Source organism: Ahaetulla prasina, chromosome 6 (genome assembly GCF_028640845.1).
Source record: "Ahaetulla prasina isolate Xishuangbanna chromosome 6, ASM2864084v1, whole genome shotgun sequence".
NCBI classification, from domain to species: Eukaryota; Metazoa; Chordata; class Lepidosauria; order Squamata; family Colubridae; genus Ahaetulla; species Ahaetulla prasina.
The window spans coordinates 77,370,676-77,396,694 of NC_080544.1; the positions used below are offsets into that span (position 1 = coordinate 77,370,676).

The following is a 26,019-nucleotide window of genomic DNA, read 5'->3' on the forward strand; positions in this document are numbered from 1 at the left end:
TAACTTGGCTTCAGCTTTGATCTACAGAGAAGCTTTTTTTTTTAAATGGGAAAGGAAAGAGGGAGAGAAGATGCCAGTGCTGCTGCTTGATAAGAGAATGGTGAGAAAAAGCAGAGAAAATAAAGAGTAACTTCAAGGTCTTTGTTACAGGGATTAAAAGGAGATAAAGGAGACCAAGGTGCTCCAGGACATCCGGGACTCCCAGGAGAACCAGTAGGTTGTTCTTAATTGTTATCTCAGTTGCTACCTAAGCTCTCCATAATAATATATTTCATATTTTCTTTTCTGAACTATCGATTATGATTATATTTTTGCTTTCATGACTTTGATCAAGCCCGGGAGGATTATGAATACCAAGGACCTTGGATACACAGAATAAAGAATGTCCACCTGACTTTATTTATCTGCATACTGCAAATTGAAAATGCAAACATTACTTTTACCAAAACAAAGAGCAAGGCAACTGAACCCTAACACACAGTAATGGGAAGGAAAAAAAAAGTTGGGGGGGACAGCACTTGGTCATTTAAGAGCCGGAGAAGACGCCTAGAGAGTGCCTGGAGATCCAGCCGCTCTGAGGCTGACCGGACACTAGTTAGGTCCTATAGTAGGACCTACCTAGTGGCAATGAGGGTTGCGAAGCGTTCCTACGTTTCCTCCCTCATTGCGTCGGCAGATAACTGCCTGGCCGCCCTGTTTCGGGTGACCCGCTCGCTCCTTCAACAGGAGGGGCGGGAGGACCCCCTACAAGGGCGTGCCGAGGAGTTTAACGGTTATCTATACGACAAAATCGTTCAGCTTCGGGACGGATTGGATCAAAATTGGGTAGATCCAGGCGAGGGTTCTGAGGCCCGTCTTGTTGAGGTGGTTTGGGATGACTTTGATCCTGTGACTCCCGAGGACATGGACAGGTTGCTGGGTAGGCTGAACGCCACCACATGTTTACTGGATCCGTGCCCCTCCTGGTTAGTACTGGCTACTCAGGAGGTGACACGAGGCTGGCTCCAGGGGATTACAAATGCTTCTTTGCGGGAGGGGTCTTTCCGCTGCCTTGAAAGAGGCGGTGGTGAGACCCTCCTCAAGAAGCCTTCCTGGACCCAGCTGTTTTAGGAACTACCGGCCAGTCTCCAATCTTCGCTTCACGGCGAAGGTTGTAGAGAGTGTGGTGGCGTGTCAGTTACCCCAGTACCTGGATGAAGCTGTCTATCTAGACCTGCTCCAGTCCGCCCGCCCGGATACAGTATGGAGACAGCTTTGGTCGCACTGGTGGATGATCTCTGGAGGGCCAGGATAGGGGTTACCTCTGCCCTGGTCCTATTAGACCTCTCAGCGGCTTTTGATACCATCGACCATGGTATCCTGCTGCGCCGGTTGGAGGGGTTGGGAGTGGAGGCACCGCTTATCGGTGGTTCTCCTCCTACCTCTCTGATCGGACGAGACGGTGTTGACAGGGGGCAGAGATCGACTCAAGGTGCCTCATGTGGGGTGCCGCGGGGTCGATTCTCTCACCCTCCTGTTCAACATCTATATGAAGCCGCTGGGTGAGATCATCAGTGGCTTTGGGGTGAGATACCAACTGTACGCTGATGACACCCAGCTGTACTTTTCCACCCCGGCCACCCCAGTGAAGCTGTCGAAGTGCTGTCCCGGTGTCTGGAAGCCGTACGGGTCTGGATGGGGAGGAACAGGCTCAAACTTAATCCCTCCAAGACGGAGTGGCTGTGGATGCTGGCACCTCGGTACAGTCAGCTGCAGATGCGGCTGTCTGTCGGGGGTGAATCATTGGCCCCGATGGAGAAGGTACGCAACTTGGGCGTGCTCCTGGATGGTCGGTTGTCCTTTGAAGACCATTTGGCAACCGTCTCCAGGAGAGCATTTTATCAGGTTCGCCTGATCCACCAGTTGCGTCCCTTCCTGGACCGGGATGCCTTATGCACAGTCACTCATGCTCTCGTTACCTCTCGCCTGGACTACTGCAATGCTCTCTACATGGGGCTCCCCTTGAAGAGCACCCGGAGACTTCAGCTAGTTCAGAACGCGGCTGCGCGGGTTATCGAGGGAACGTCTCGGAGCTCCCACATAACACCTATCCTGCGCAGACTGCACTGGCTACCTGTTGTTTTCCGGGTGCGCTTCAAGGTATTGGTTACCACCTTTAAAGCGCTCCATGGCTTAGGACCGGGCTATCTACGGGACCGCCTACTGCCGACTTCTATCTCCCATCGTCCGGTACGCTCCCACAGAGAGGGACTCCTCAGGGTGCCGTCAGCCAAACAGTGTCGACTGGCGGCCCCCAGGGGGAGGGCCTTCTCTGTGGGAGCTCCGGCCCTGTGGAACGAACTTCCCCTCGGACTTCGACAATTACCTGACCTTAGGACCTTTCGCCACGAACTTAAAACTTATTTATTTCGTATGGCTGGACTAGCCTGATTTTTATTTTTATTGGATGGGTTTTTAAAATTTTGTTATTTTACGGGGGAGTACGTTTTTTAACATTTTTGGGCATTTGAATTAGTTTTTTAAGGGATGTTTTTAATTACTGTGTGTATTTATATTTTATCTGCCTGTTCACCGCCCTGAGTCCTTTGGGAGAAGGGCGGTATACAAATTAAAATATTATTATTAATATTATTGTTATTATTATAAGTGCAGCAGATACCAGCATATTCTTTGTCTTAAAAAATGTTAATTAATATTTTATATTTTATTTATTTTATTTATTTATTAATTTAATTTATATACTGCCCTTCTCCCAAAGGACTCAGGGTGGTTTACAACCAAGTAAAAACAGATTTCACAAAAATAAAAAAAAACCATTTTAAAAATCTAATTCAATTAGGCCAAAAACAAATTAAAACTATAATAAAACCATAATAAAACCCACGTTAAAATTACATTAAGCCAGCCCTTATATACTGTCTGAATATTTCTGTGGAAGTGTCTTCTATTGTACATAAGTCAATTCCTTCAAGAAGAAAGAATTTGAAACACATATCCAGAATTCTGTGACATTAAATATTGCATTACAAATTTTCTGTTGCTAGAAATAATTAAGATGTATTAACAGCAGCATTTGTATTTTCCAGATGTTAAAGTATTAATTCAGTTTTGCAACTAGTATGTTCAGTGCATTAACATGAATTAAAATCTATTATTTGGGGGGGGAAATCTTTTTAGGGTTTATATGGTGATTCCTATTCTATAAAAGGAGAACCTGGAGACCCTGGTCATCAGGTATGCATAACTCTTTTTGACAACCATCTGTTGTTGTGGAAACTGTTTTCAATCCCACATTTACATTTATGTGTTTAGTTGCCACTTTTGGATGTTCACCTTTTTATAAAAATGGTGAATATTGGTCCTTAATTTTTATTTATTCCGTTTATTAAATCATGCTTTATTAGATTCAAATAGTATGCTTCAGTACAAGTTTATAAATATTATTAATTTATTTGTTTAGCAATAATGGCATATGCTATGCTATATCACACTGTATACTACTTTCTGATCCTTTTATTATTTCTTTTATTAGGGCAGGGCAGGAAAGGATGGTGCTTCTGGCTTACCTGGTCTGCGGGTAACAATAAAATATTGAAATTGTTTTATGTCATAAATGATAAGAATTGTTATTAAATTTATTATTAGTTATTACATGTATATACTACCCAAATCTTTTTTAAAAAAATTTGAATTTATATCCCGCCCTTCTCCGAAGACTCAGGGCGGCTTACACTATGTTAAGCAATAGTCTTCATCCTATTTGTATATTATATACAAAGTCAACTTTATTGCCCTCAACAATTTGGGTCCTCATTTTACCTACCTTATAAAGGATGGAAGGCTGAGTCAACCTTGGGCCTGGTGGGACTTGAACTTGCAGTAATTGCAAGCAGCTGTGTTAATAGCAGACAGATGTAGTCTGCTGAGCCACCAGAGGCTCTTATGACTCTTATGATTCTTCATTCCAAATAGATCTATAGTAGCAATATTTCAGGCTTGGAAAAGCAGTGCACTATGGGGTGGGTGGGAGGAATGACTTACATAACAATGTTCAAATTATAGAGAGGTGAATTATTAAATACTAAGATCAGTTGCAGAAAAGGGTCAAGTAGAAATGTGCATATGGTTGAGTAAGATTGCAAAAATCTGCTCCTTTAGCAGATTTAGTTGAATGTGTTCCTTGCAGTTTGTTGGAATAACACCATGAATTCTGGACTTTGGCATGTAAAGGAAGCCAAACTAGGTACCAAACCAAACTAAACTGCTCTGGAAGAAACAAATGTGAAAATAAATCAAAACCAAAATCTAAAATCTAGAAGGAAATGTCAAACAGCAAAACATTTGAAACATTAGATTCATAATACAAGAGAAAATAAAATGGGAAAGAAAAAATTAAGTAAAGAATGGAGTTCAAAGTAAATAATTAAAAGAGAATTGATCTGCCCAGTGTGGATTGTTTTTCAAAATAATATTATAAACAGAAAAATGGCATTCAGAGTTTACAGTATGAGAATGGTAACCTCATTTAATGCCTATTATTTTTCTTCAGGGGGAAAAAGGTGAAAGGGGTTTGCTAGGATTGCCGGGAAAAGTTGGAACTAAGGTAAGAAAGAGAGAGAGAGAGAGAGAGATTTTTCCAATATTTTGTTTTCCTAATCAAACACTATTCAATAATTTGGATTTAATTTTTATTCCAGGTACAATGTCATTCAGTTAGCCTATTTTCCATTTATATGTCATAAAAAAGGAAATACAGTACTTAATATAATTCTAGAATAGTAATTGGAAATGTTTTGCAAAGGCTTGGATATAATAAATCTCTTGATTTTAATTTTGTATACTTTCTCCACTATATAATATACTTTACTACTAACTATTCTGTAATGTTATTGATTTTTACCACAAGAACTACAAAAAGCTTTGGCAGAAATAAATCTGTAAGGAGATCTGGGGAAACATATTGACATCTAGAAGTAAAACAAATCATGAATATAATAATTAGTCACAGAAAAAAGCAGCACGACATTCATTCCAGAAGCATTTAGAAAAGTTTAAGTTAAAATTTATTCTAATTGTTAAATATTAATTCTTTTAAACATTTTTCAAATAGTCTCAAATTATGTTACTTTCATAAATCTTTTACAAGACATTACAGTATTTTTTATAATTACTTCAATCTAAGTTGTTTTTATGTTTTTATGCAGGGGATAAAAGGTGAAGTTGGTCCTATGGGGAACCAAGGTCTAGTAAGTACTAATTGCATGCGCTGTAACATTTTGTTACAATAAGTTTAAATCATTTATTTATAATATCTAAAAACTGCCCCAATCCACACAGACTCTGGATGGTGTAAGTAAATGCAGCCCAAAATGAAACAATTAATAATAACAACATTTAACTAATTGAGATGCTTGCCCAGACAAAAGTAAGAAATCTAAGTTCACTGGAATAGCATCAATTTAACTTTCTTTGTAAAAGAATTTCTGAGGGTAAAGTCTAGCATGTTATAAAGTGTAGGCCACCAATGAGAAGTCCTGCCATCTAGTCCATGTCCATGAACCACTCAGGGAGGAAAAATGTTGAATAGGTCCTACTTAAATGTCTGATCTGAACAGGCAGATTCTATTTTGGCTTCCTAATGCATCAGATGAAGTTCTCCCTATTCGTTTGAGCCCCAAAGCCTGAACTAATTCTTTTAGAGGAAATACAATCCATCAAGAGTAACAACCAGACTCCTGTGTATCATTATTTGTTTTGTCTTTACATAAATTGAACCTGAATTCTTAGCAGTGCTTGGTTATTTCCATTTCTGAGTTTTGCCTCTATGCTCTAGATGTCTCTTCAATCACTTGATTTCCCTTAACTACTCAAAAAACCAGATAGCAACTTGAGTTCACTTACAAATTATGGATTATTACATCATAATCTGTGTTAATTAGAGAAACCTAAACATATACTTGGGGATGAACAGTTTGGAGGTTGCTTTCTTCAGCTGTAAAGCCACAAAAGAAAAAAAATGTATTTTCAGGAGTATCTGAAATTCATCCTAGAATAGCATATATCTTACAATATTTATTATAGCAGCTATTGTTGCTAATGAACAACATTCTTCTCTTCACTGTTGAACTTCTTTCTGCTTCTTTTTCTTTCCACCTTTTTGTCTGTCCCTCTTTTTAAGACTGAGTATTATGATGCAATGCCTGGAGCAAAAGGAAATAAGGGCTTCTTAGGATCTCCGGGACCCAAAGGTCAGCGTGGACCAATTGGTAAGAGACTGTCAGTTTTAGGAGGAACTAGCCATGCTGCTCAGAAAAAAGCATCTTGAATGGGAACAATGACCTTACAAACTAAGTGGAAGGGAAGAAAAAAGAATATTCTTTAAATATTGTTTCCCAAACTTGTGCAGTTTTAGTGTAAGTTTCGCACTAATTTTGTTCATATACATGGTGTCTCTGTGTGTATATTTGTGTGTGTGTGTGTGCGCGCATGTGTGTATCATAAAAGAGGTTAGCATGAAACCAGTGATCTCTGTGTATAGATAGGCAGACAGATTGTTCAAGATATACCGTAGGTATGATATCAAAACTAATTTTGATGCAACTATACTTAAAAGTGTAAAAAAAGTTGAATAAACAACACAAAATAATACTTTGTGATTAAAATGTTAGGAATTGAACCTGGGATCTATTTTTTTATATAAAATCCCTGCTGATTTCTGTAAGTATCTTAGATATGTACCAGTTTACATTGCTATCATGGGACAATTGAAAAACAATATCGATATTTCATTGATGTGAAATAATTATATGTTACAGGACTACAAGGTCCCTCGGGTGCCATTGGAGACCCAGGTATGTATGTTACCCGAGAAAAAAATTATCTCAGTAAAATAACTACTATTATTAAATAGCAATAAAAATTGAGTATTATTTTTTAAGTTGCAATTAAATCTTCATTGTTAAGCACATTACAAAAACAGACATAAAGTGCCTTTTAACCAATTACCATGGTTTAATAGGTATTTCAAGACCTGGTCTAAGAGGTGTGCCAGGTTCTCCAGGCCTCAAAGGAAAGAAAGGAGAGAGAGGACAACCAGGAATCAATGCTATTGGACCACAAGGACATCCTGGATTTCCAGGCCCACCTGGCCCAGTAGGATCAGTAGGTCCTATAGGAGAACCAGGTATAGAAATATTATTGTATTATTATTAATGTAGTGCCAAGTAAAAGCTGCTAAAGTGTTGGAAAACTGATTCTTTGGCTACCTCCTCCCTTGCAGATCCCGGATATCTTTGGTTTACCAAAGAACTCTGGGAAATGTAATGAAATAGTAGAAAGGATGGTTGGAGCAGAAGCGCAGCAACATATAAGAGCCTACAACATAAGAGCAGCATAGTTTTCTTACTTCTGCCTGACCATACGATCAATTGTCCCCCAGCAAAAAAAATTTAGGGTGAATTTCTCCCTTTGGGCACCAGTGGGCAGCAAAAGCTTCTCTTCAATTATTTAGGTTGATATTATCCTGCTAATCAAATCACTCAAGCTTGCTCAGATCTGGATTCTTATGGGCAGGATTTAATGGATGATTGGAGTAGTGTTTTGTACTGTTATATCATCTGGCCCTATCAATTTGAAGGAAGTTGATAGGGTATTTTGCTGGATAAACTATAAACCCTTATACTGACTGACCCAGGGGTCTCCAACCTTGGCAGCTTTAAGCCTGGAGGACTTCAACTCCCAGAATGCCCCAGCCAGCTTTGCTGGGAGTTGAAGTCCACCAGGCTTAAAGTTGCCAAGATTGGAGACCCCTGGTCTGACCTATGCCCTTCTTAGTGTTTTTGTGAAGTGTATGGGGGTGTGGATCCAGGAGATAGTCAAGAGTTATTGAGGTAGAAGATTATAAAAGTTGCCTTGAAAGAGATGGTAGTACACCACTCCGGAAGAAGTCCTCCTGAGGAGATCTGGCTGCTATAGACAATAATACCCAAAGTCCAATCTTTCTTTTCTTTGAATGATGTGGAAAAAATCATGGGGATTCAATTGTAGACTCCCATGCAGGAAGCAAATTAATGTTAGCTCTGTTCTAGTTCAAATAATCTTGGAATACTTTTATTTAGTATATATGTACCTGTTTGCCAAGGAATTCTTTTAAAAAGTTTACTAGTAATTTTCAGGCTGGGTTATTCCAGCATCAATTTTCCATGCAAATTAGTTTTCAATTTAAATGCCTTTTCCAAGTTTGCCTATAAATATTTTTCAGGGTTCAGCACTGGAAAAGAAAAAGGATTTTCTAAAATAAGAGCAGAATTTCTGTCAGACTGTACAGGGCGATTGGGAGTCAGATGGCATACAAATCTACTTTATTAATATTAATACATATTTTGCCCATAGTGATTTTTAGAATAATAATCAAGTTTCTATTTGATTCCAAAAACAAAAGGAAGTTGACATATAAAAATTTCCAGTGTTGCAGAAGTTGTGAATGCTCCAACACTGGAAATTTTTAAGAAAATGTTGGATAACCATCTGACTGAGATGGTGTAGGGTTTCCTGCCTGGGCAGGGGGTTGGACTAGAAGGCCTCCAAGGTCCCTTCCAACTCTGATGTTATGTTATATGTTAAGATCAGTGACAGAACTCAGGAAAGTCAGAAACCCCATCCTCATATAAAAGTCATAATTTAAATAAAAAATTCTAGCAGCCTGGCCATCCTATAAGAGTTTTCTCAATATCTTTCCAATTGATTTAAAACATGTAGCCATTATTAAGATATGAATCCCTCTAAGAATTTAGATCAGTGTTACAATCAATGAAACGCATCAAAGACTAGCAATTGATACAGTAGCTATGAAAGACATGGAACCAGTGGTTGGTTGCTACTGGTTCGCACCCGATTGGGCAAACTGGTAACGGCGGTGGTGGGAGGCTCCGCCCACCCACCCAGACGCTTCTGCACATGCACAGAAGTGCTGTACAGCTCTCTCGCGCACACACGAGCAAATCAGTAGCGACGGGATTTGGAACCCACCCCTGCATGGAACAGATCTTCAAAAGCCATAATGTCTCTATGCCTACAAAGATCAGAATAGTGCAAGCAATGGTATTCCTGGTCACATTCTGTGGAAATGAAAGTTGAGCTTTGGGAGAAGTGAGATAGGAAAAATATATATTGACTCTTATGAACTTTGGAGTTGGAAGACTCCTAAGAATACCATGGACAGCCAAAAAAACAAACAAATGGATCCTCAAACAAATCAATCCATGGAGATACAGATAACCAGGCTCACATTATTTTATGTTGGACACTTTATGCAAAGATCTCTGGAGAAGATTCTAATGCTGGAAAAGGTGGAAGAAAAGAATAACCCACAGTAAGGTCATGGAGAACCCAGTCCAGTTCTTCAAGATCCATAGGCTGAAACCAATGTCCTTGCAAAATGAAGCCTTTGTCACCTCTGTCCCTGTTAGCACCCAGCTCAGGGCACAGATGAGTAATTTTGTTCTTTATATGCTGCACTACTTCAGGCATCTAACATGCAAAATAACTCAAAACAATATTCATCTTACTATTTCAGGGGAAGCAGATATTCAGTAGTCTTAGAATAATAAAATGGATATATCAAATATTTCCCCCTATTTTCAAAGCTGCTAACAAAAAGCAACAAGAAAAAGCAACTAAACCAACAAGAGTTACTTTGGAATGGTTTCCCTCTTCTATACTGTTAATACTATTAAATGAATACATCTTTAAACTCAGAAGGTAGTATCAATTGCCTGCCATTACTGTTATGAACAAGATAAGTTATATTTTATCTATTCCATCACAAACAGGTACAATAACTTTTGAAGAAGGCCCACAAGGAATTCCTGGAAGTCCCGGATGTATAGGTCCTCCAGGCCTATCAGGAGATAATGGAGCAAAAGGTCAGCTCCTTTGTTGTGAAAATATTTCTAAGTTTTATTAGTTTGAGAATCTAAGCATACATATGAATGGGATTAGATCAGTTTCTTTCTATCAAGGCAAGCAGAGTTATATCTAAATGACCAAACTGCTTATAGTAGCTTAGTTGTTGGTATTATCATTTCATTTTATTTATTGACCAAACCAGATGTGCCGTATGTGGCAATCAGTGTGTTGAAATTTAATTGGGAACATGTGGATTTGTGATTTTCTCTACTTTTCACACTAGCCATCTTCTGATCTCTTTCATTCCCATAAATCTTAAAACTAGAGAGTATTTCTAGTCCTTAGCCATTAGAGAGGATGTAGGAACAATTGTACAGAGCTTTAGCAGAATAACCAACCCTACCAATCAGGAAATCTAAAAATAAATTAAGAATTCCCTCAATTCCTCCTTGCCTTGTGAAAAATGAGATAGATCACCTTAATTGATTCCTGATCCCTGCATGTAAATTCTATGTCATCACCAGTCCAAATGTCACAAGAAAGCATCCATCCATGATAAGGAAGTTATTGAATCCCGTTTCATTCTCCAGTTACAATTTAGGAAAAGCAAAAGTAAAAGTTGTAGTTTCTTCCAGAAAACTAATGGAGGAGGGGGAGAAGAGAAGGGAGGGGAGCGGAGAGAGAAAAGGAGAGGAGATGCATGGTTCATTTTGCTTGCAGAGTTTACATTGAATAGATTTATTTTCACCAGATACTTATGCACAGTTTCAATGACTATAGTTGACTGAATTAATCCCGTTTAGTGGGATTAATTCATTTAGTGGTAGTGTTAAGAACTAAATTCAAGTTTCTTCTCAGCTATTTAGTGAATGACTTGGGCCAATCACTATCTCTAAACTCTAACCTAACTCATAAGTTTTGGTTGTGGGGAAAAAACTGGAAGGAGTGCTGTGTATGTTACCTTCAGCTCTGAGACTATAAATAAATAAACCTAGAATTCTGAGGACATATAACATACTAGACTGAAGTGGGATTACCTAATTTGTAATAATGCAATGTGTTCTGAAAACTGACAGGCAGTTCTGTGTGGTGTGTAAGCATGGCCATTGTTTCTCAAAATAAACTGTCTTGCAGGTCTGCTGTGAAGATCACAGACGAAAATTTCATTTGTGCTACAATGACCACTTGAGAAACAGGAGACCAAACCACTGATAAAAAGGTGCCTGCAGGATCTCATCTGGGTGGGTCACTGGGACCAGAGGCTTTGTCTTCCGAGCTTTTGCTCCCATGCTAGAGAGAAGTTCCCTGAAGATGGGCTCTAGCATGACTCCGAAAGCTCGGAAGACAAAACGTCTGGTCCCAGTGACCCACCCATATTGGATCCTGCAGCATTATCCTGGGACATGTATTTTTGTCTTCATTCATTTGAAAAAGATATCTTTTGTTGCAGTTCAGAGCAGTATTATTTTTTAATAAATTGCCTGCTGTTACAATTATTGTACAAAATTATTTTGACATCTTCTCATAGAAAGTGCTACATTGCTGAACACAAAAAAATTAATGCCCAATTGATTAGGTTTATGATATTATTACTTCATCTTCATTGCAGATAAGTATATAGGTTTCTCTAAGGCGCTCATACTTTAGATTCAGTGATGATTAACCCATCAAGTTTTTCACATGTGACAAAATGTTATTGTAGGTGAAGAATCAGGCCCATGTACTGAATGTACTTATATTATGGGACGACCTGGTCATGCTGGTGGTGCTGGAGCAGAAGGTCCGCAGGGTAGGAAAGGTAAAAAATGCAGGTGATACTTAAATATTACTAATGATTGAAATATATCAGTCTGCAGTTTTGGAAGTGGTAGACCTGAAAATAGAAATATGAAATATTTTGTTACGTATCAATTATAATTTAAAACATGTACCTTATTGCACTGTTTGAGAAAGAGAATGACATAATCAATCAAACAAAAATGTAAGATCAGAAAGCTGCTGGGCCTCTAGTAGACTCATATGAAGCATCTAAACTAGGACTGCCAGCTCTGGGCTTCAGAAGTCTGGATTTCTACTAGATGGCTGCAAAGAGAGGCTGAAAACTCCAGCATTTTACTGCTATTCAGGTGTCACCTGGAATCTTGCAATCTGGTTGTGCTAATTCAGGGAACCCTGGATACAATTGTGCCAAACCTTCAGACTGATGCCACATTTCAAGCAGGAGGAGTGTCTCATGCTTTGGCTAATCTACATAATAAATCAACATGCTGCCAGAATATAATGCATTTAAAGAGTAAATGTAGAATTTTCAAAGCAAACATGATATTTTCTAAGGATATTTTAATGCCAACATCATCCACTCTTAGAAGGGATGAAATAAATTAATATTTTTATGATCAACTTTAATTTTTCCTGTTCCTTGTCCAGTCTGTTACAGTCTGCTTAAACTTTATAAACAGTGGTAGCATTTGTTTAGGTGCTTTATGGTGCTCTATTATTAAATTTAAATTTAAATTATTTCTAAATCTTGGTATATTTCATTATTCTAGGTATGGAAGGAGTACTTGGTCCTAAAGGAGCCCCAGGATTTCCTGGGCATCCAGGACCCCCTGGAGATCAAGTAAGCTTCTTATTGAACCTCTTTTATAGTAGTTTGAATGTAATTACAGTTTTAAGCAGTGGGGGCTTTCTGAGCCAAATGCATCAATGTATTTAGTTCATGGAGCTCTACAGACACATATTAAATTGAAAATATCTACAAATTCTTTTAAAGACCTGTTAGCAATGCTCCCCAGAAAATTTTTGTAAACAGTAAAGATTGTTCCCCACCTCCCCACCACCCAAATTACAGTTGGTTTCATTTATTTCATTTATTCTAGCACTTGCAGTTGGAACTCTGGAATCTGTTAGATATATAAGCCAGGACAAAATCTAACTCAATTTATTCCAAATAATTTAAGCCTTCAAATATCAAAGAAATTAAATCTGGGCCTGCAAATTAACTAACTGACAAAAACATATTTAATATGGTCATAGTATTTTGTCCAATTTTTTTTTTTAAGTGCTGTTCTGGACCAAATGCAATTTCAGAATAATTTTAAAGTTAGCTTCAATGTAACATATTTCAGTTATCTAAGGATATATTAACCAAGCAAGCATAGTTAAGGATACTGTTACCACTGACAGAAATAACTTGTTTACAATACAATATCAGAATAGAATAGAATTCTTTATTGGCCAAGTGTGATTGGACACACAAGGAATTTGCCTTGGAGCATATGCTCTCGGAGTACATAAAAGAAAAGATACATTCATCAAGAATCATAAGGTACAACACTTAATGATAGTCATAGGAAAATGGTCAATATAAATCTTAAGGATCCCAGCAACAAGGTCACAGTCATACAGTCATAGGTGGGAGGAGATGGGTGATAGGAATGATGAGAAGATTAATAGTAATGCAGACTTAGTAACTAGTTTGGCAGTGTTGAGGGAATGATTTGTTTAGCAGAGTGATGGCGTTTGGGGAAAAAACTGTTCTTGTGTCTAGTTGTCCTGGTGTGCAGTGCTCTATAGTGTTGTTTTGAGGGTAGGAGTTGAAACAGTTCATGTACAGGATGCGAGGGGTCTGTAAATATTTTCTTAGCCCTCTTTTTGACTCGTGCAGTATACAGGCCCTCAATGGAAGGCAGGTTGATAGTAATTATTTTAGCAAAACTGCATCATATACTTTTTATTGATAAATCGTGTTACTGTATGTGGTCTAGGGATTTACAGGCCTTCCAGGAAGCAAAGGACTTAAAGGACCAAAAGGAGATGCAAACTTAATGCATCCAGAAGGTCCCAAAGGAGATAAAGGAGAACCAGGAATCAGAGGAAACACAGGAGAAAAAGGGTTGGATGGAATACCTGGGAAACCTGGACAAAAAGGCAAAAAAGGATCTGCTGGAACACAGGTTGGTAACATGCCATTTTCTTGTTTGTGCCTTTTTCAATCTTACCATTTGTTCTATTCTTTGACTTAATGGATTGATGGATTAGGTGCCATCAAGTCCTTATAGACTTTTAGCGATCACATAGATTTTCTCCATGATGATGAATCTTTAACTTGTTATATTACCTTGAACTCTTGCAAAGGTCATTAATATTTTTAGATACATACGTTATCTTGGTGAATGTATTCTTCCCTTTAATCTTATTACGGGATTTGAAGAATATGATATTTATAAATAATAGTAGTGATCAATAATGTTTTTCTTTTATAAACAATTACATACATTTTTAATTACAATTTTTCTATTACTGAAGAAAAATGTGTTCTAAACTTTCTCTTACTGACTTTTGATGTTCAACACGATCACCTCATGATTAGATTACTGTAATGTGTGCTGCATGGGACTGTCCCTGAAGGCCATGCAGAAGCTACAACAGAAGGCCAGAATGTGATAGCACAGATAGTGAGCGCTACGTCATGCTGACATGACCCTACTGCTTTGCAAGCTCAACAAGTTACTAGTCTATTTCTGTGTAGAATTGAAGATGTTGGTTATCACTTTTAAAACTCTTCATGTCATGGGACCTGTCTGTCTGAAGGACTTTTTTATCTCCAATTGTTTCTGCCCCAGTATGGTTAGTCCAGGTTAGTCCAGGACCTATTGAATAGCATTATCCTGCAGACCCAGTAAGCATGCCTTCTTTTTAGCATCAACTGCTGTCTGAAATGACATCCCACAGAGATTCACATACCTTCCACACTTGTGATATTTCAAGTTGGCCAGGTCCCTTTTTTTGCTTGTATTCCTATATGTGGTCCTTTTTTATTTGCAAGTGATCCACAATTGCTGAAGCGTTAAGTAGCCTCAGCAAGTATATAAATACATTTATAAAATAACATTATAATGTCAATTACAGTATTTCTGTGCTGATCACAGCTGCATCCAAATGTAATTGTTTTAGATAACTAACGAAATGGTAAAAGATTAGATATAGTCATTTCTTTCAAACTTACTGTGAATACTATTTGAATTTCATATAACAATACATGACCTTGTGGATAAACAACTTTTTGATTACATACAAGCCCACTACTGTGGACTTTAGAATCCTTTTCTCAATTTGCTATTGAGCTGCCATTTTAACTATTGTATTTTGGGGAAGAGACATTTGAAAAAGTGATACTTTTGATGCTTTCTTGGTACTTTTAATACCGAGATGGTTTGGTGCTTTGGAATTACCTATGACCCCCCCCCCCCCAACTTACCTTTTTTCCTGGCTCCTTGCCAATATTTTAATGGAGCCCTTAGCAGGGTTCTCAAACAGAGAAGTATGTTTGATAATATAATTGCAGATAATCATGCTGTCCTTATAGATGATCACCTAAGATCCCAAGTGAGATTTAGAGAAGGAAAGACCACTACTAGTGTGTCCATTACTAAAGACGTCAACATAAGCTTCTACTTGGGAAGTTAGTCAATGCATACTAAACAATGATTTGTAAATTATTTGTAGGGGCCAGATGGTCCAAAAGGCGACAGAGGATTACCAGGATCTGTTGGGAGCCCAGGTCTTCCTGGTAAGATAGGGCTAACTGGATCACCAGGATATGGACCCCAAGGAAGGAATGGTTCAAAAGGATATCAAGGAAATCCTGGATTGCCTGGGTTACCAGGTGTACCTGGTATGTAGTTTCTCATTTCATCTCTATTGTTCTTATTGAAAAGTGTGAGTTTGTTGTGATATATTTATGTAGAATACACTTAGAGAATATCTGCCCATCCTACCAGATCAGATAGAGGTAAGCATCATTCAGAACTAATGGAAAACACATCTATTCAGACTTGAGAATGACATTAATTAACAAGATTTTACCCCAGTGCACAAGCACAAGAGAACCAGACTAGAATAAATGCTTGAATAAATTCAGGATACATATTGCAAGTTGTACGCTTTGTTGTTCTTACTGAAATTGGAAAATGTTATCCATTTTGTTAATGCATATTGAAGGTTCTAAAGGGGAGCCTGCTAGAGTAAAGTCAATTCCTGGAGCACCAGGGCTTCAAGGGCCAGAAGGCACACCTGGACTACAAGGAAGAAGAGGTAAGAATTATTCAAATAGTGTCAAATTTCAGCATGTCTTACATTCAGCATCAAAATAAAAGGCTGTGAACTCCATCATCAAGCCAATTGTCTGGACTAGCATTGAATCATAGTTCTAGCATTGGGAATGGTAATTATTTCCATTACGTCTGAGGCAGCAAGCTATCTTAAATAATCAAAGAGGAATACTTGTCATATGCTGTTGAATTCTCACAGAAAGGAAAAGAAGGAAATTCAAAAAGAACAGGCAAAAGGCTTCCCTAATTGCCTTCCCAGTATCTATGAATTAAGGCAATTGCCTTGCTCTAATGATAGTAATCTCTGTAATTAAGCATTTGGCATATATGGTTTAGACATTAGATTAAAAAAAAAAAGCAAGATTTTTATGCTATTCCAGCCCAGAGCATATTTTTGCAGTCTGCATTTCCAAATTGGACTGCTAGTATTTCGTAGCAGTAGCATCATTTTTACTATAACATTTAAACATCTCAGCTCTGATGTCACTGCATTATTTTTACATCCCTTGTAGATTAGAGAGATGAGATTTTTAAGAAAGCATAGCCTCAGCTGCCAAAATATTGCCTGCCTTGCTATATGAACAACATGTAATTCAGTCCTCAGCCAAATCCAGACAGTGGAATATTTCTGAAGGAAAACCAGAGGACAGTCTATACCCATGATGGCGAACCTATGGCATATGTGCCAGAGGTGGCATGCAGCACCCGCTCTGTGGGCATGCAAGTTGTTGCCCCAGTTCAGCTGTGCCGCGCATGCGCACGCATGTCCCACCAGCCAGCTGGTCTTGGGTCTCTGCTGCACATGCACAGGGGATGGGGTGCATGCAGGGGACTGTGCGCGCATGTGTGGGGGGAGTAGGGTGCATGTAGGGGGCGCATGCATGTGGGATACGCCTGCAGTGGGCACATGCACAAGGTGTGTGGCACATGTGCAGGGGTGCATGCTTTGAGCACTCGGTCCATAAAAGGTTAGCCATTATTTGTCTATACTGAGCATTTTTACCCTAATACTTTAAACAATTATTATATAATTAAGTATCAGATCTGAGGGGCCCCCCCCAGCTTATTCTGAGATACAATTTCTCATATATAGGTTTTTTACTATCTTTTATTCAATGATATATTTGGGGTGTAGTTTCCCTGTTATCAATGAATTGGGTGTCTTTACCACCAAGGAAAATCTAGCAGCATTATAATTTTAACTATTGTAAGTTGTTTTAAAGGTATAGAATCCTTTTGGTGTCTGATAGTTGCCATTTTAATAGGTAACATGGGATCCAGAGGACAAAGGGGCGACCCAGGTCTTCCTGGAAAAGATGGGGATCCCGGTTTAGCAGAGAATGGATTTCCTGGTTGTTCTGGTCAGAAAGGTAACATATTTTATGTAAAGTAAAAATATAAACAGAATTTGGTCTACGTTAGGATACTACAGCTACATCCTTTTCAATAAGCAGATTGGTAGCAGTTTGAAATTAAAAGGTCAATTCTCTCTTATTTGTTCCACAGGTTTGCTATAAAAATGAAAAACGGTTTTTCTTGCTTTACATTATGTTTGAGATTCTGATATATTTGTTTTCTCTGCTATGATAATAAAACTGATATTTGTTAAATTTGCAAAGAAGAGTTTGAGATCAACTCTTTGATATCAACTCTTTGATTATTTTATAATGTATATTTAGCAAAAACTACTTAGATTAATGCCTGCATTTGAATGCTTACTAAATCTGCTTTAGTAGGAATTATATAAAAATCTCAGAAAATGCATAAGTTGTTTGTCAAAGTTAGTAAATACCGGCCACTTACTAATATTTTCTCTATAGGGGATAAAGGAACTCAAGGACCTAAAGGAATACCTGGTTGTCTAGGAAAAGCAGGGAAACCTGGCTTACCTGGAAAACCTGGAGTGCCTGGAGAAAAGGTTTGTTTGACAATATATTATTTTAGAAAGAGAGAGATAGGGAGGGATAAATGGGGAAGGGGGAAACAAATAAATCAGGTGCATTTTAAAATAGGCAGAGATAACAGAATAACAGAATTGGAAGGGAGTTTAGAGATTTTCTAGTCCAAACCCTTGTTTAAGCAGTGGACCCTATACCATTTCAGACAAATGGTTGTCCAATCTCTTCTTTAAGACCTCCAATGATGAAGCACCCACAACTTCTAGAGGCAAGCTATTCCACTGGTTAATTGTTTTCACTATCAGGAAATTCCTTCAAGGTTGGATCTGTCTTTAATGAATTTCCACCTGTTATTTCTTATTCTGCCCTCATGTCCTTTGGAGAATAGGTTGACCTCCTCTTCTTTGTGGCGGGTCCTTAAATATTGGAACATTACTATCATCTCATCCCTAGTTCTTCTTTTCACTAGAAAAAATGGTTATCGTTTGAATAAAATTTTTCCCTGCCTGGCAATTAGAAAGGGATAACTATTGAACTGATAGCTCTGTTGTAATGTGCTGAATTGTTTGTTTATGAGATGGGAAGGAACAAAAGATGTAGCTTCCTGCCTCCTGTGTCTCAAAGGACAATGAAATCTATTCTGTTCCTGCCCCTGTTCCACCACAACAGACAGTGAAAATCTTGCTCCTGTAATCATGAACCAAACTTTCAAAAATGTTAATATAAATTATCTTTGCCCAGCTGAGTCTACATTCAGTCCTCTGATGAAGCTTGCTGGAAACTTCAATGTCTAATTGCAGAGGTAGTGAAAAAGCCACATTTGTATAGTGTGGGAAGTGTTATGATACAGCTTGAAAGTTGGGTTCATTTAAGTCAGTGAGTCATATTCTCAGTGTTGAGAATTTCTTCAACATTCTTGATGTTATGAATTTTAAAAAATATTTCAATACATTAAATATGCAACATAATTTTTATATATTTTAATAATTTATTGCTTGGAAATGTAGGTATCAATAATTGTAAAGCTGTGCTATAATAAGTACGTTAGACTTTAAGATGATACAAATGTTTTTATTTTCCACAATAAAGTTAATGCAAGAACAACTGCATTCCATTAATATATTTCCTTTATTACATTTAACCATTTTAATTGGTGATGCTGCACTATCAACATAACATATAAACCAAACATGAATATATATTGTATATAGAGAGTGAGTGAGAGAGAGACAGAAGGGAAGATAAAATATATAAAGCATTACAATAGAATAGAATAGAATAGAATAGAATAGAATAGAATAGAATAGAATAGAATTTTATTGGCCAAGTGTGATTGGACACACAAGGAATTTGTCTTGGTGCATATGCTCTCAGTGTACATAAAAGAAAAGATACGTTCATCAAGGTACAACATTTACAACACAATTTATGGTCAATATATCAATATAAATCATTTTATATTAAATATAAATCATATTATATTAAATCACTTTATATTAAAGCATTACTATACAACTATAGAAAAGGGAGGCAGCAGGGAAATATATATGTGTTTAGCAGTAGTAGGTTCCACTTATCTTTGCTACTGCTTCAGAATTGTGAGTGTGCACATATGCACACGCTTTGCTCGTCTGTGCCATTTCTGCGCATGTGTAAAACCTTCTGCACATGCACAGAGCATCCGTGATAATGTCCAGGCAGGTGGGCGCCGCTACTCAGAACTGGGGCGAACCAGTAGAAAACCACAACATTATAACTGGTGTTTAGTCCTATGTCTGTAAATTAATATGTTAAATCCACAGTATATGTAATATTAAAGGTAACAATTTGTAATGAGAAAAGATAGGTAAGTAAAATCCTTAACTTCAGTCCCATAGATTTTTGTGATGGAAAAGGCTAAAGAGATATACAATAAGGTTGTCCTGTTTCCCTTAATGCTTAGATGTAATATTACTTTTTTTTTCCTGTGCTCCAGGGTGAACGAGGTCCAGTTATTCCTGGAGAGCAAGGAAGTCTTGGCTTACCAGGAGAAGAGGGAAAGTTGGGTGAAAAGGGTGAAAGAGGATCATCAGGTTTACCTGGACCTGCAGGTCAAAAAGGTTTTGAAGGGGCTGATGGACCAAAAGGTACACTCTCCAAAATTGGATTATATGATAAAGGACAGTATCTAGATATAAAATAATTACTTAGCTTTTCTACCACAGAGCTGCTATTCTGGAAACAGTCACAAAATTATCTTGACATATTCAACAGTAGAATTCACTATTATAACATATGGTGATGGCTGCTATTGTCTCACAACAAGTGATGTGCAAAAAGTTAGTTTTGATTCAGTGGTGATAAGCTTCTGAGCTAATAGGCCATGGTATCTGATATCCTGACATTTCATTAGCAAACCATGGCTGACATTTTTAGAGGCAAAGCAATCTGCTTGGCAACTCACAAAAACTGAGCAGGAACTGACTGCTCTCTTCTGTTTTTGTTAATTAAACTAATCTCTGATTGAACTATGCCACTGTGAAAGCATCATGTATTGATCATCACATATTCAGAAGCACCTGTTTCAAGTTAAGTCCATCTTACATGAGTAATTATTTTAGAAATTATTTTGAGACTGAAATATTTCCAGTTCTTTTTCTTATCAAAGAGTAACAAATAGTAATTCACTATTCTGGAAATTGTGGCACGCTGGAATGCAAAACAACTGCTTTGGCTTGAAGCAACCTGTTTTAACTTTTAAAAGGGAAGTTTTTTCTAAAATATTTGCACACCTTGCTGTGGAGCATATTCTAATAACAGTCACAAAATATCTTGAAATGTGTTTCTATGTATAAGAAACTGCTGTGACTTCTGGCTGGCAGGCGAGAACATAGATGAATGATTGCTAATTGATGGTATCCTGGTTGTAGTTAAGTATCATCTTGTCCTCTTATAATATTGAACTACATAAGCCTCTGAGGCCAATGTTAACCTAGAAGGGTTTTCTCAAGTATTTCTTCTCCTATTGACTTAATCAATAAAGTCTTACATTCATTTTTACATTTCATCTCTCTCTCTCTCTCTCTCTCTCTCTCTCTCTCTCTCTCTCTCTCTCTCTCCCTCTCCCTCCCTCCTTCCTTCCCTTCCTCCCTCCCTCCCTCCCTCTCCCTCCCCCCCACACTGTTTGAGTGAGATTTGTGTTTTGGAATAGAAGGCAAGAAAATTAAGGGGGGAGGGTACTAATTTTAAATAAATTGAATATGATGAATATCTTCCAGGGGAGCTTGGAGGTCCTGGAGCTCCAGGAGAAAAAGGTCTTCCAGGAAAAACTGGCCACTGCCATATTGGTTTTCCAGGAACACCAGGTCAATGTGGAGTAATGGGACCACAAGGTAATGATGTACAAATATAGTGACACTAATAAATCAATAATGTATTAAAATTTAATAGTATGATATATAATAAGCACAGTCCTCTAATAGCCTAATATGTTCTTAACATCAGTCGTGCAAGGTATGTAATGGGTCTTGCATCAGTGTAAGTCAAATTAATTAAATAATTAGCATTTTATAGTGTTATGAATATAAAAATCTTAACTCACAATAACTTGGAAAACAATAAAAAGAAAGAGATCATAATAGTCATTTCTTTCACTAGCACAAAAAGGTAGATGCAACATAATTAGTTCTAGTATATGCATGCCAATTGTAACAAAATACAATAGTTTCCCTAAAGAATGGCCAGGCAGACAAATGGCAACGTTATTGCTCACAGAAATCGTGCAGTGACACTCTGGTAGATCAACCATCTAGTGATTCAGTTGTATTAAAGGTTCAAACCATAGACTTTCTCTGCCATTATTTGCTTTGTATACTTGCAATAAATATGCTGGGGCAGGAGCAGACAATTGTAATACTTACAGAAAATGGTGATTCACCGACAGGGAAATTTTACGTTATATATTATTTACTTTTATAGTTTGGATATTTCAAGTGATTAAAATAACTGTTTTAGTTTGGATCTGGTTTTGCTCTTCAAGAGATAACAATAATTAATATGCTGTTAAGGCAGAAGATTCATACTTTATTAATGTAATGTCAGTGATGGGCTAAATTATTCTGCTTTTACTATGTTTTTACTAACATTTTATAAAAACAATCCAAAGATAAAAGTCAGTGTTTGAATGTGCTGATGCAATCCTTCATTTGTGATAAAAGGGAGCCTGTTCTTTTCTGCAAATTTGAATTGGATAATGTATACTATTTTAGCAGTGGTGAAATCCAAATTTTTTTACTAGCGGTTCTGTGGGCATGGCTTGGTGGGCATGACAGGGGAAGGATACTGCAAAATCTCCATTCCCACCCCCACTCTGGGACCAGCCAGAGGTGGTATTTTCCGGTTCTACGAACTGCTCAAAATTTCCGCTACCAGTTCTCCAGAACCTGTCAGAACCTGCTGGATTTCACCCCTGTATTTTAGGTAAAAGAGGAACAATAGGAGCCAAAGGAGATCCAGGTGTTCCAGGATTAGATATCCCAGGATTTCCAGGACGATTTGGACTTCCTGGATTACAAGGCCCTGGAGGAGATAAAGGATTGCCTGGCATCAAAGGACAGCGTGGTAAGGCCGGAATGCCAGGCACACCAGGTAAATGTTCCTTAAGCAAGAGTGATCTTGATATAATTAATGTATTCCTTGTCATTTAATAAAGGTCATGCTATACTATTAACATATGTGCAACTGATGGTGTTCTTTTTAAAGTAAAAATTGGGTTTCTTTCAAAGGTCATGCAAAGCCTTTGAGTGTCTGGGCAGTACCTCTTATATCTATGGATGTGTTTGGTTCACTTCTGGTAGGTTTCAGAGGAGAAAGAGGTTTGATGGGACACGTGGGTAGCCCTGGATTGCCTGGTGCCTCTGGAAATCCAGGAATCCCTGGAAGCAAAGGTAAGTTGTTCAATGTTTGCCTTACCTGGGGCTCTAGTTCTAAAATATTCCTCCCTAGTTCATACTATTTGAACTGATGAAAGGCACACAGGAGTCATTCTAAGATCTGCCACTAGAATCACACTTGTTTTCCATCAACATAGTAGTTTAATTAACTAGTTTCATTTCAATTTAATTGTCATGTCATTTCTCAAGTTGTCCCTGTGCATTGAAGTGAGGAATGAGGGGTTGTTGTTGTTGTTTTTTGCATGAAAACTCGGCCTACAAAGTAGATAATTGGTTGAAGGTAACTTTTCATTTCTCTGTTGTTCTTAGAAGCTTTTATATTTGTTTGTATTCATCTTATTATTTCTTTTTTTTCTCTTTACTTGTGGTTTTTAAAGTTGGAAAATGTTCAGTAAAAACTATTTTTTTTTAAAAAAGCTTTCCAGGTTTTTGAGAGCGTTTACTTCACTCCTACAAAACAGAGAAGGAGAATGGATGACACTCTCTTGGGAATTTACTTTCCTTCCTACTTGCTCCCCTACTGGGGGAAAAACGAGATTGTTATCTTCAGTCATGCCTTTTGAAAGAGTTTAATAATAGTCCCATTGCTTTTATTTGTATATCTGTTTCTGTATGTACTGTAGAAGCATGGGACATAAAATAACCAATGACATCTAGATATATTCAAGTATAGAATTTTTTTACATAGTTAAAAAAATGCCTTCAATATAACAAAAGAGAAAGGAAATTTGGAATACAAATTTCCTTTGTAATTTGTATTCCAAATTTTCTTTCTATTTCTTCTAATATAATTGTTTGAAAGTTAAATCAATAAATGGCACCTATGAAATGAAATCTCTGTAAACAAGGAAAAGCAACAAGACTGTTTTTGTCATTATATATTTAGGCATGAAACCAATACGTTCCCAAAAAACCTCTCATTGTTGGTTTTTTCTCCCAGTTTTGGATGTAACAGAAAAGTTTCACTGGATGAAACAGAAAAGTTTCAACTGGGAAATGAATGAATGAATGAATGAATGAATGAATGAATGAATGAATGAAGTTTTAAAACATAGAGAATAAGAATATTCCCACTATTGGGGTTTTTCATCTATCACCCTGTACTCTGAAATCTAGATATATTCAAGTATAGATTTTTGATCTGTCCAGGAGATTGTACTCAATGCTTAAATACCCAAATCTGTATTCTCTGCTTCCTGAGACTCTCAGTCTCATTTAGCATTTGAACTTGGTGACAAAAAATTTTTCATCCTATTTTATTATTTCTAGGTTCTCCGGGCTTTCCAGGACCAAAAGGAAGGAAAGGATCTTTTGGAGAAAAAGGTGAACCAGGTGATAAAGGTCCTCCTGGGCTATCAGAATCCAAAGAGATCTATGGAGATAAAGGAGAGAGAGGAAGTAAAGGTATAAAGCAATACTATCACTATGCTACACATTCTGCAGGTTTTCATGATGAAATATCAAGAGCCGCGGTGGCACAGTGGTTGAGTGCAGTATTGCAGGCTACTTTTGCTAATCACTGGCTGCCAGCAGTTTGGCAGATCGAAATCTTAAGGTTGACTCAGCCTTCCATTCTTCCGAGGTCGGTAAAATGAGGACCCAGACTGTTAGGGGCAATATGCTGACTCTGTAAACCGCTTAGAGAGAGTTGTAAAGCACTATGAAGCAGTATATAAGTCTAAGTGCTACTGCTATTGCTAATATACTGTGTTCATTGTATTCTATAGTGACTAGTTGTTGTTTCTTACAAAATAGAACTAGCATTGTCCAAAATGGTATTTAATCCATTATCTTTACTTACCAAGACTTGCAACTGCATCCCCCTCCCCCTTCAGATCCATAAAGTAGATTGAGGAGAGTAGAGGAGTGGAAGAGGAAAGGCTAAATGCCATCCTACCACTTTTGCACTGGAAATTTCATCATTCTGAATCCACTTTCCAAAGAAGAGGATATGCTTTGAGTCTATATGACAAAGATGGATTGTGCAGTTCCATTTTATTTTTTTATTCAAAAGATCATATGACTCCCATTTTAGAATACAACTCTGAGCAACATTTTCACATATCCTGAAGTTTATTATAAGTGAAGAAACTTATTATTTAAGAGTTTTGATTTGATTTGGTTCACGTATACTTATTTAACCACAGTTTATTGAGTAAGCCAACACTGTAAATAGTGTTTTATGAACCTCAGCAGCTAAGTTCATACAACTTACTAGGTCAAAATTAACTCGTTATGTGGTTTTATAATGTATGGATGCTATCATTATTAAAATGCAAATAGTTAAACAAATGTAGCAGATTATATTTCAAATTCACCATTTCATGTCAACTTTTTTTGTGCCTATTATTCTGAAGCAAGAAGATACTGGTTTTTTTGTTATTTAATTCTATTCATTGGTACCGTAGGACCTCCTGGAAGAACAGGTCTCAAGGGAGAAAAAGGTCAGCAAGGTGTGCAAGGATGTGTGGGTCCTATTGGACCACCAGGTACTCTACGACCACCAGGTATGTAGGTTGCCTTTGATCTCAGATCTCAGCTAGGCAGATTTATGTTATTCAGTTATGTAGTTAAGCTAATCAACACTGTGTCTCTGTGACTTTACAGTAGTGGCCAAAATTGTGGAAACTTTTTGGGAAAAGTATATTTTCTAAAACTAGCTAATAACACCACTTTTTTTGGAGTAACACCATAAAATTATATCAATGGAAAGATAATTTAATCAAGAATATAATGCAATAACTTTTATGAAGGATTTGCTATTAGAATAGCAATTATAAAGAAGAATAGTGAAACACATAGAAAAAACTAGATATACAAAAATTATCACCATGGGAAAAAATGAGATATACAAAAACTATCATGTCAGTTAATAATTAGTTAGGAAACCTTTAGCATGAATTATGGCCTTTCAACGTCTTCCCATGGAGTGAACCAAGTGTTTTAGTTCTGCAGCTGTTACAATGTGAAATCAAGATTGAATGATTGCTTCATGAATAAAGTTCATGAGTTTCAATAAAACTCATGAATGAGTTTTATTGCTGGGTTACGTCTGACTAATAAGTTTCTTTAGTCGGCTCCATAGATTTTCAATTGGGTTAAGATCTGGGCTAGTCCCAGGCCATTCCAGCAGTGGAATATGTTTATCTTAAAACTTCAAAAAAAATTGGT

The 26,019-nt window shown here is 37.4% G+C and overlaps 1 protein-coding gene across 1 annotated transcript in view; it reads left to right on the forward strand.

Annotated features, from left to right (window-relative positions):
• COL4A3 (collagen type IV alpha 3 chain) overlaps positions 1 to 26,019 on the forward strand; it is a 73,787-nt gene that overhangs the window by 25,671 nt on the left and 22,097 nt on the right. The window contains exons 14-35 of the mRNA XM_058189232.1: positions 151 to 213; positions 3,178 to 3,234; positions 3,533 to 3,577; positions 4,550 to 4,603; positions 5,205 to 5,246; positions 6,179 to 6,266; positions 6,816 to 6,851; positions 7,019 to 7,183; positions 9,831 to 9,923; positions 11,609 to 11,704; positions 12,456 to 12,526; positions 13,674 to 13,862; positions 15,415 to 15,583; positions 15,910 to 16,002; positions 17,285 to 17,389; positions 17,840 to 17,937; positions 19,893 to 20,043; positions 21,175 to 21,288; positions 22,376 to 22,543; positions 22,753 to 22,842; positions 24,118 to 24,252; positions 25,257 to 25,355. Of these exons, the coding sequence (XP_058045215.1) occupies positions 151 to 213; positions 3,178 to 3,234; positions 3,533 to 3,577; positions 4,550 to 4,603; positions 5,205 to 5,246; positions 6,179 to 6,266; positions 6,816 to 6,851; positions 7,019 to 7,183; positions 9,831 to 9,923; positions 11,609 to 11,704; positions 12,456 to 12,526; positions 13,674 to 13,862; positions 15,415 to 15,583; positions 15,910 to 16,002; positions 17,285 to 17,389; positions 17,840 to 17,937; positions 19,893 to 20,043; positions 21,175 to 21,288; positions 22,376 to 22,543; positions 22,753 to 22,842; positions 24,118 to 24,252; positions 25,257 to 25,355 (2,221 nt within the window). The remainder of the gene's footprint in view (positions 1 to 150; positions 214 to 3,177; positions 3,235 to 3,532; positions 3,578 to 4,549; positions 4,604 to 5,204; positions 5,247 to 6,178; positions 6,267 to 6,815; positions 6,852 to 7,018; positions 7,184 to 9,830; positions 9,924 to 11,608; positions 11,705 to 12,455; positions 12,527 to 13,673; positions 13,863 to 15,414; positions 15,584 to 15,909; positions 16,003 to 17,284; positions 17,390 to 17,839; positions 17,938 to 19,892; positions 20,044 to 21,174; positions 21,289 to 22,375; positions 22,544 to 22,752; positions 22,843 to 24,117; positions 24,253 to 25,256; positions 25,356 to 26,019) is intronic.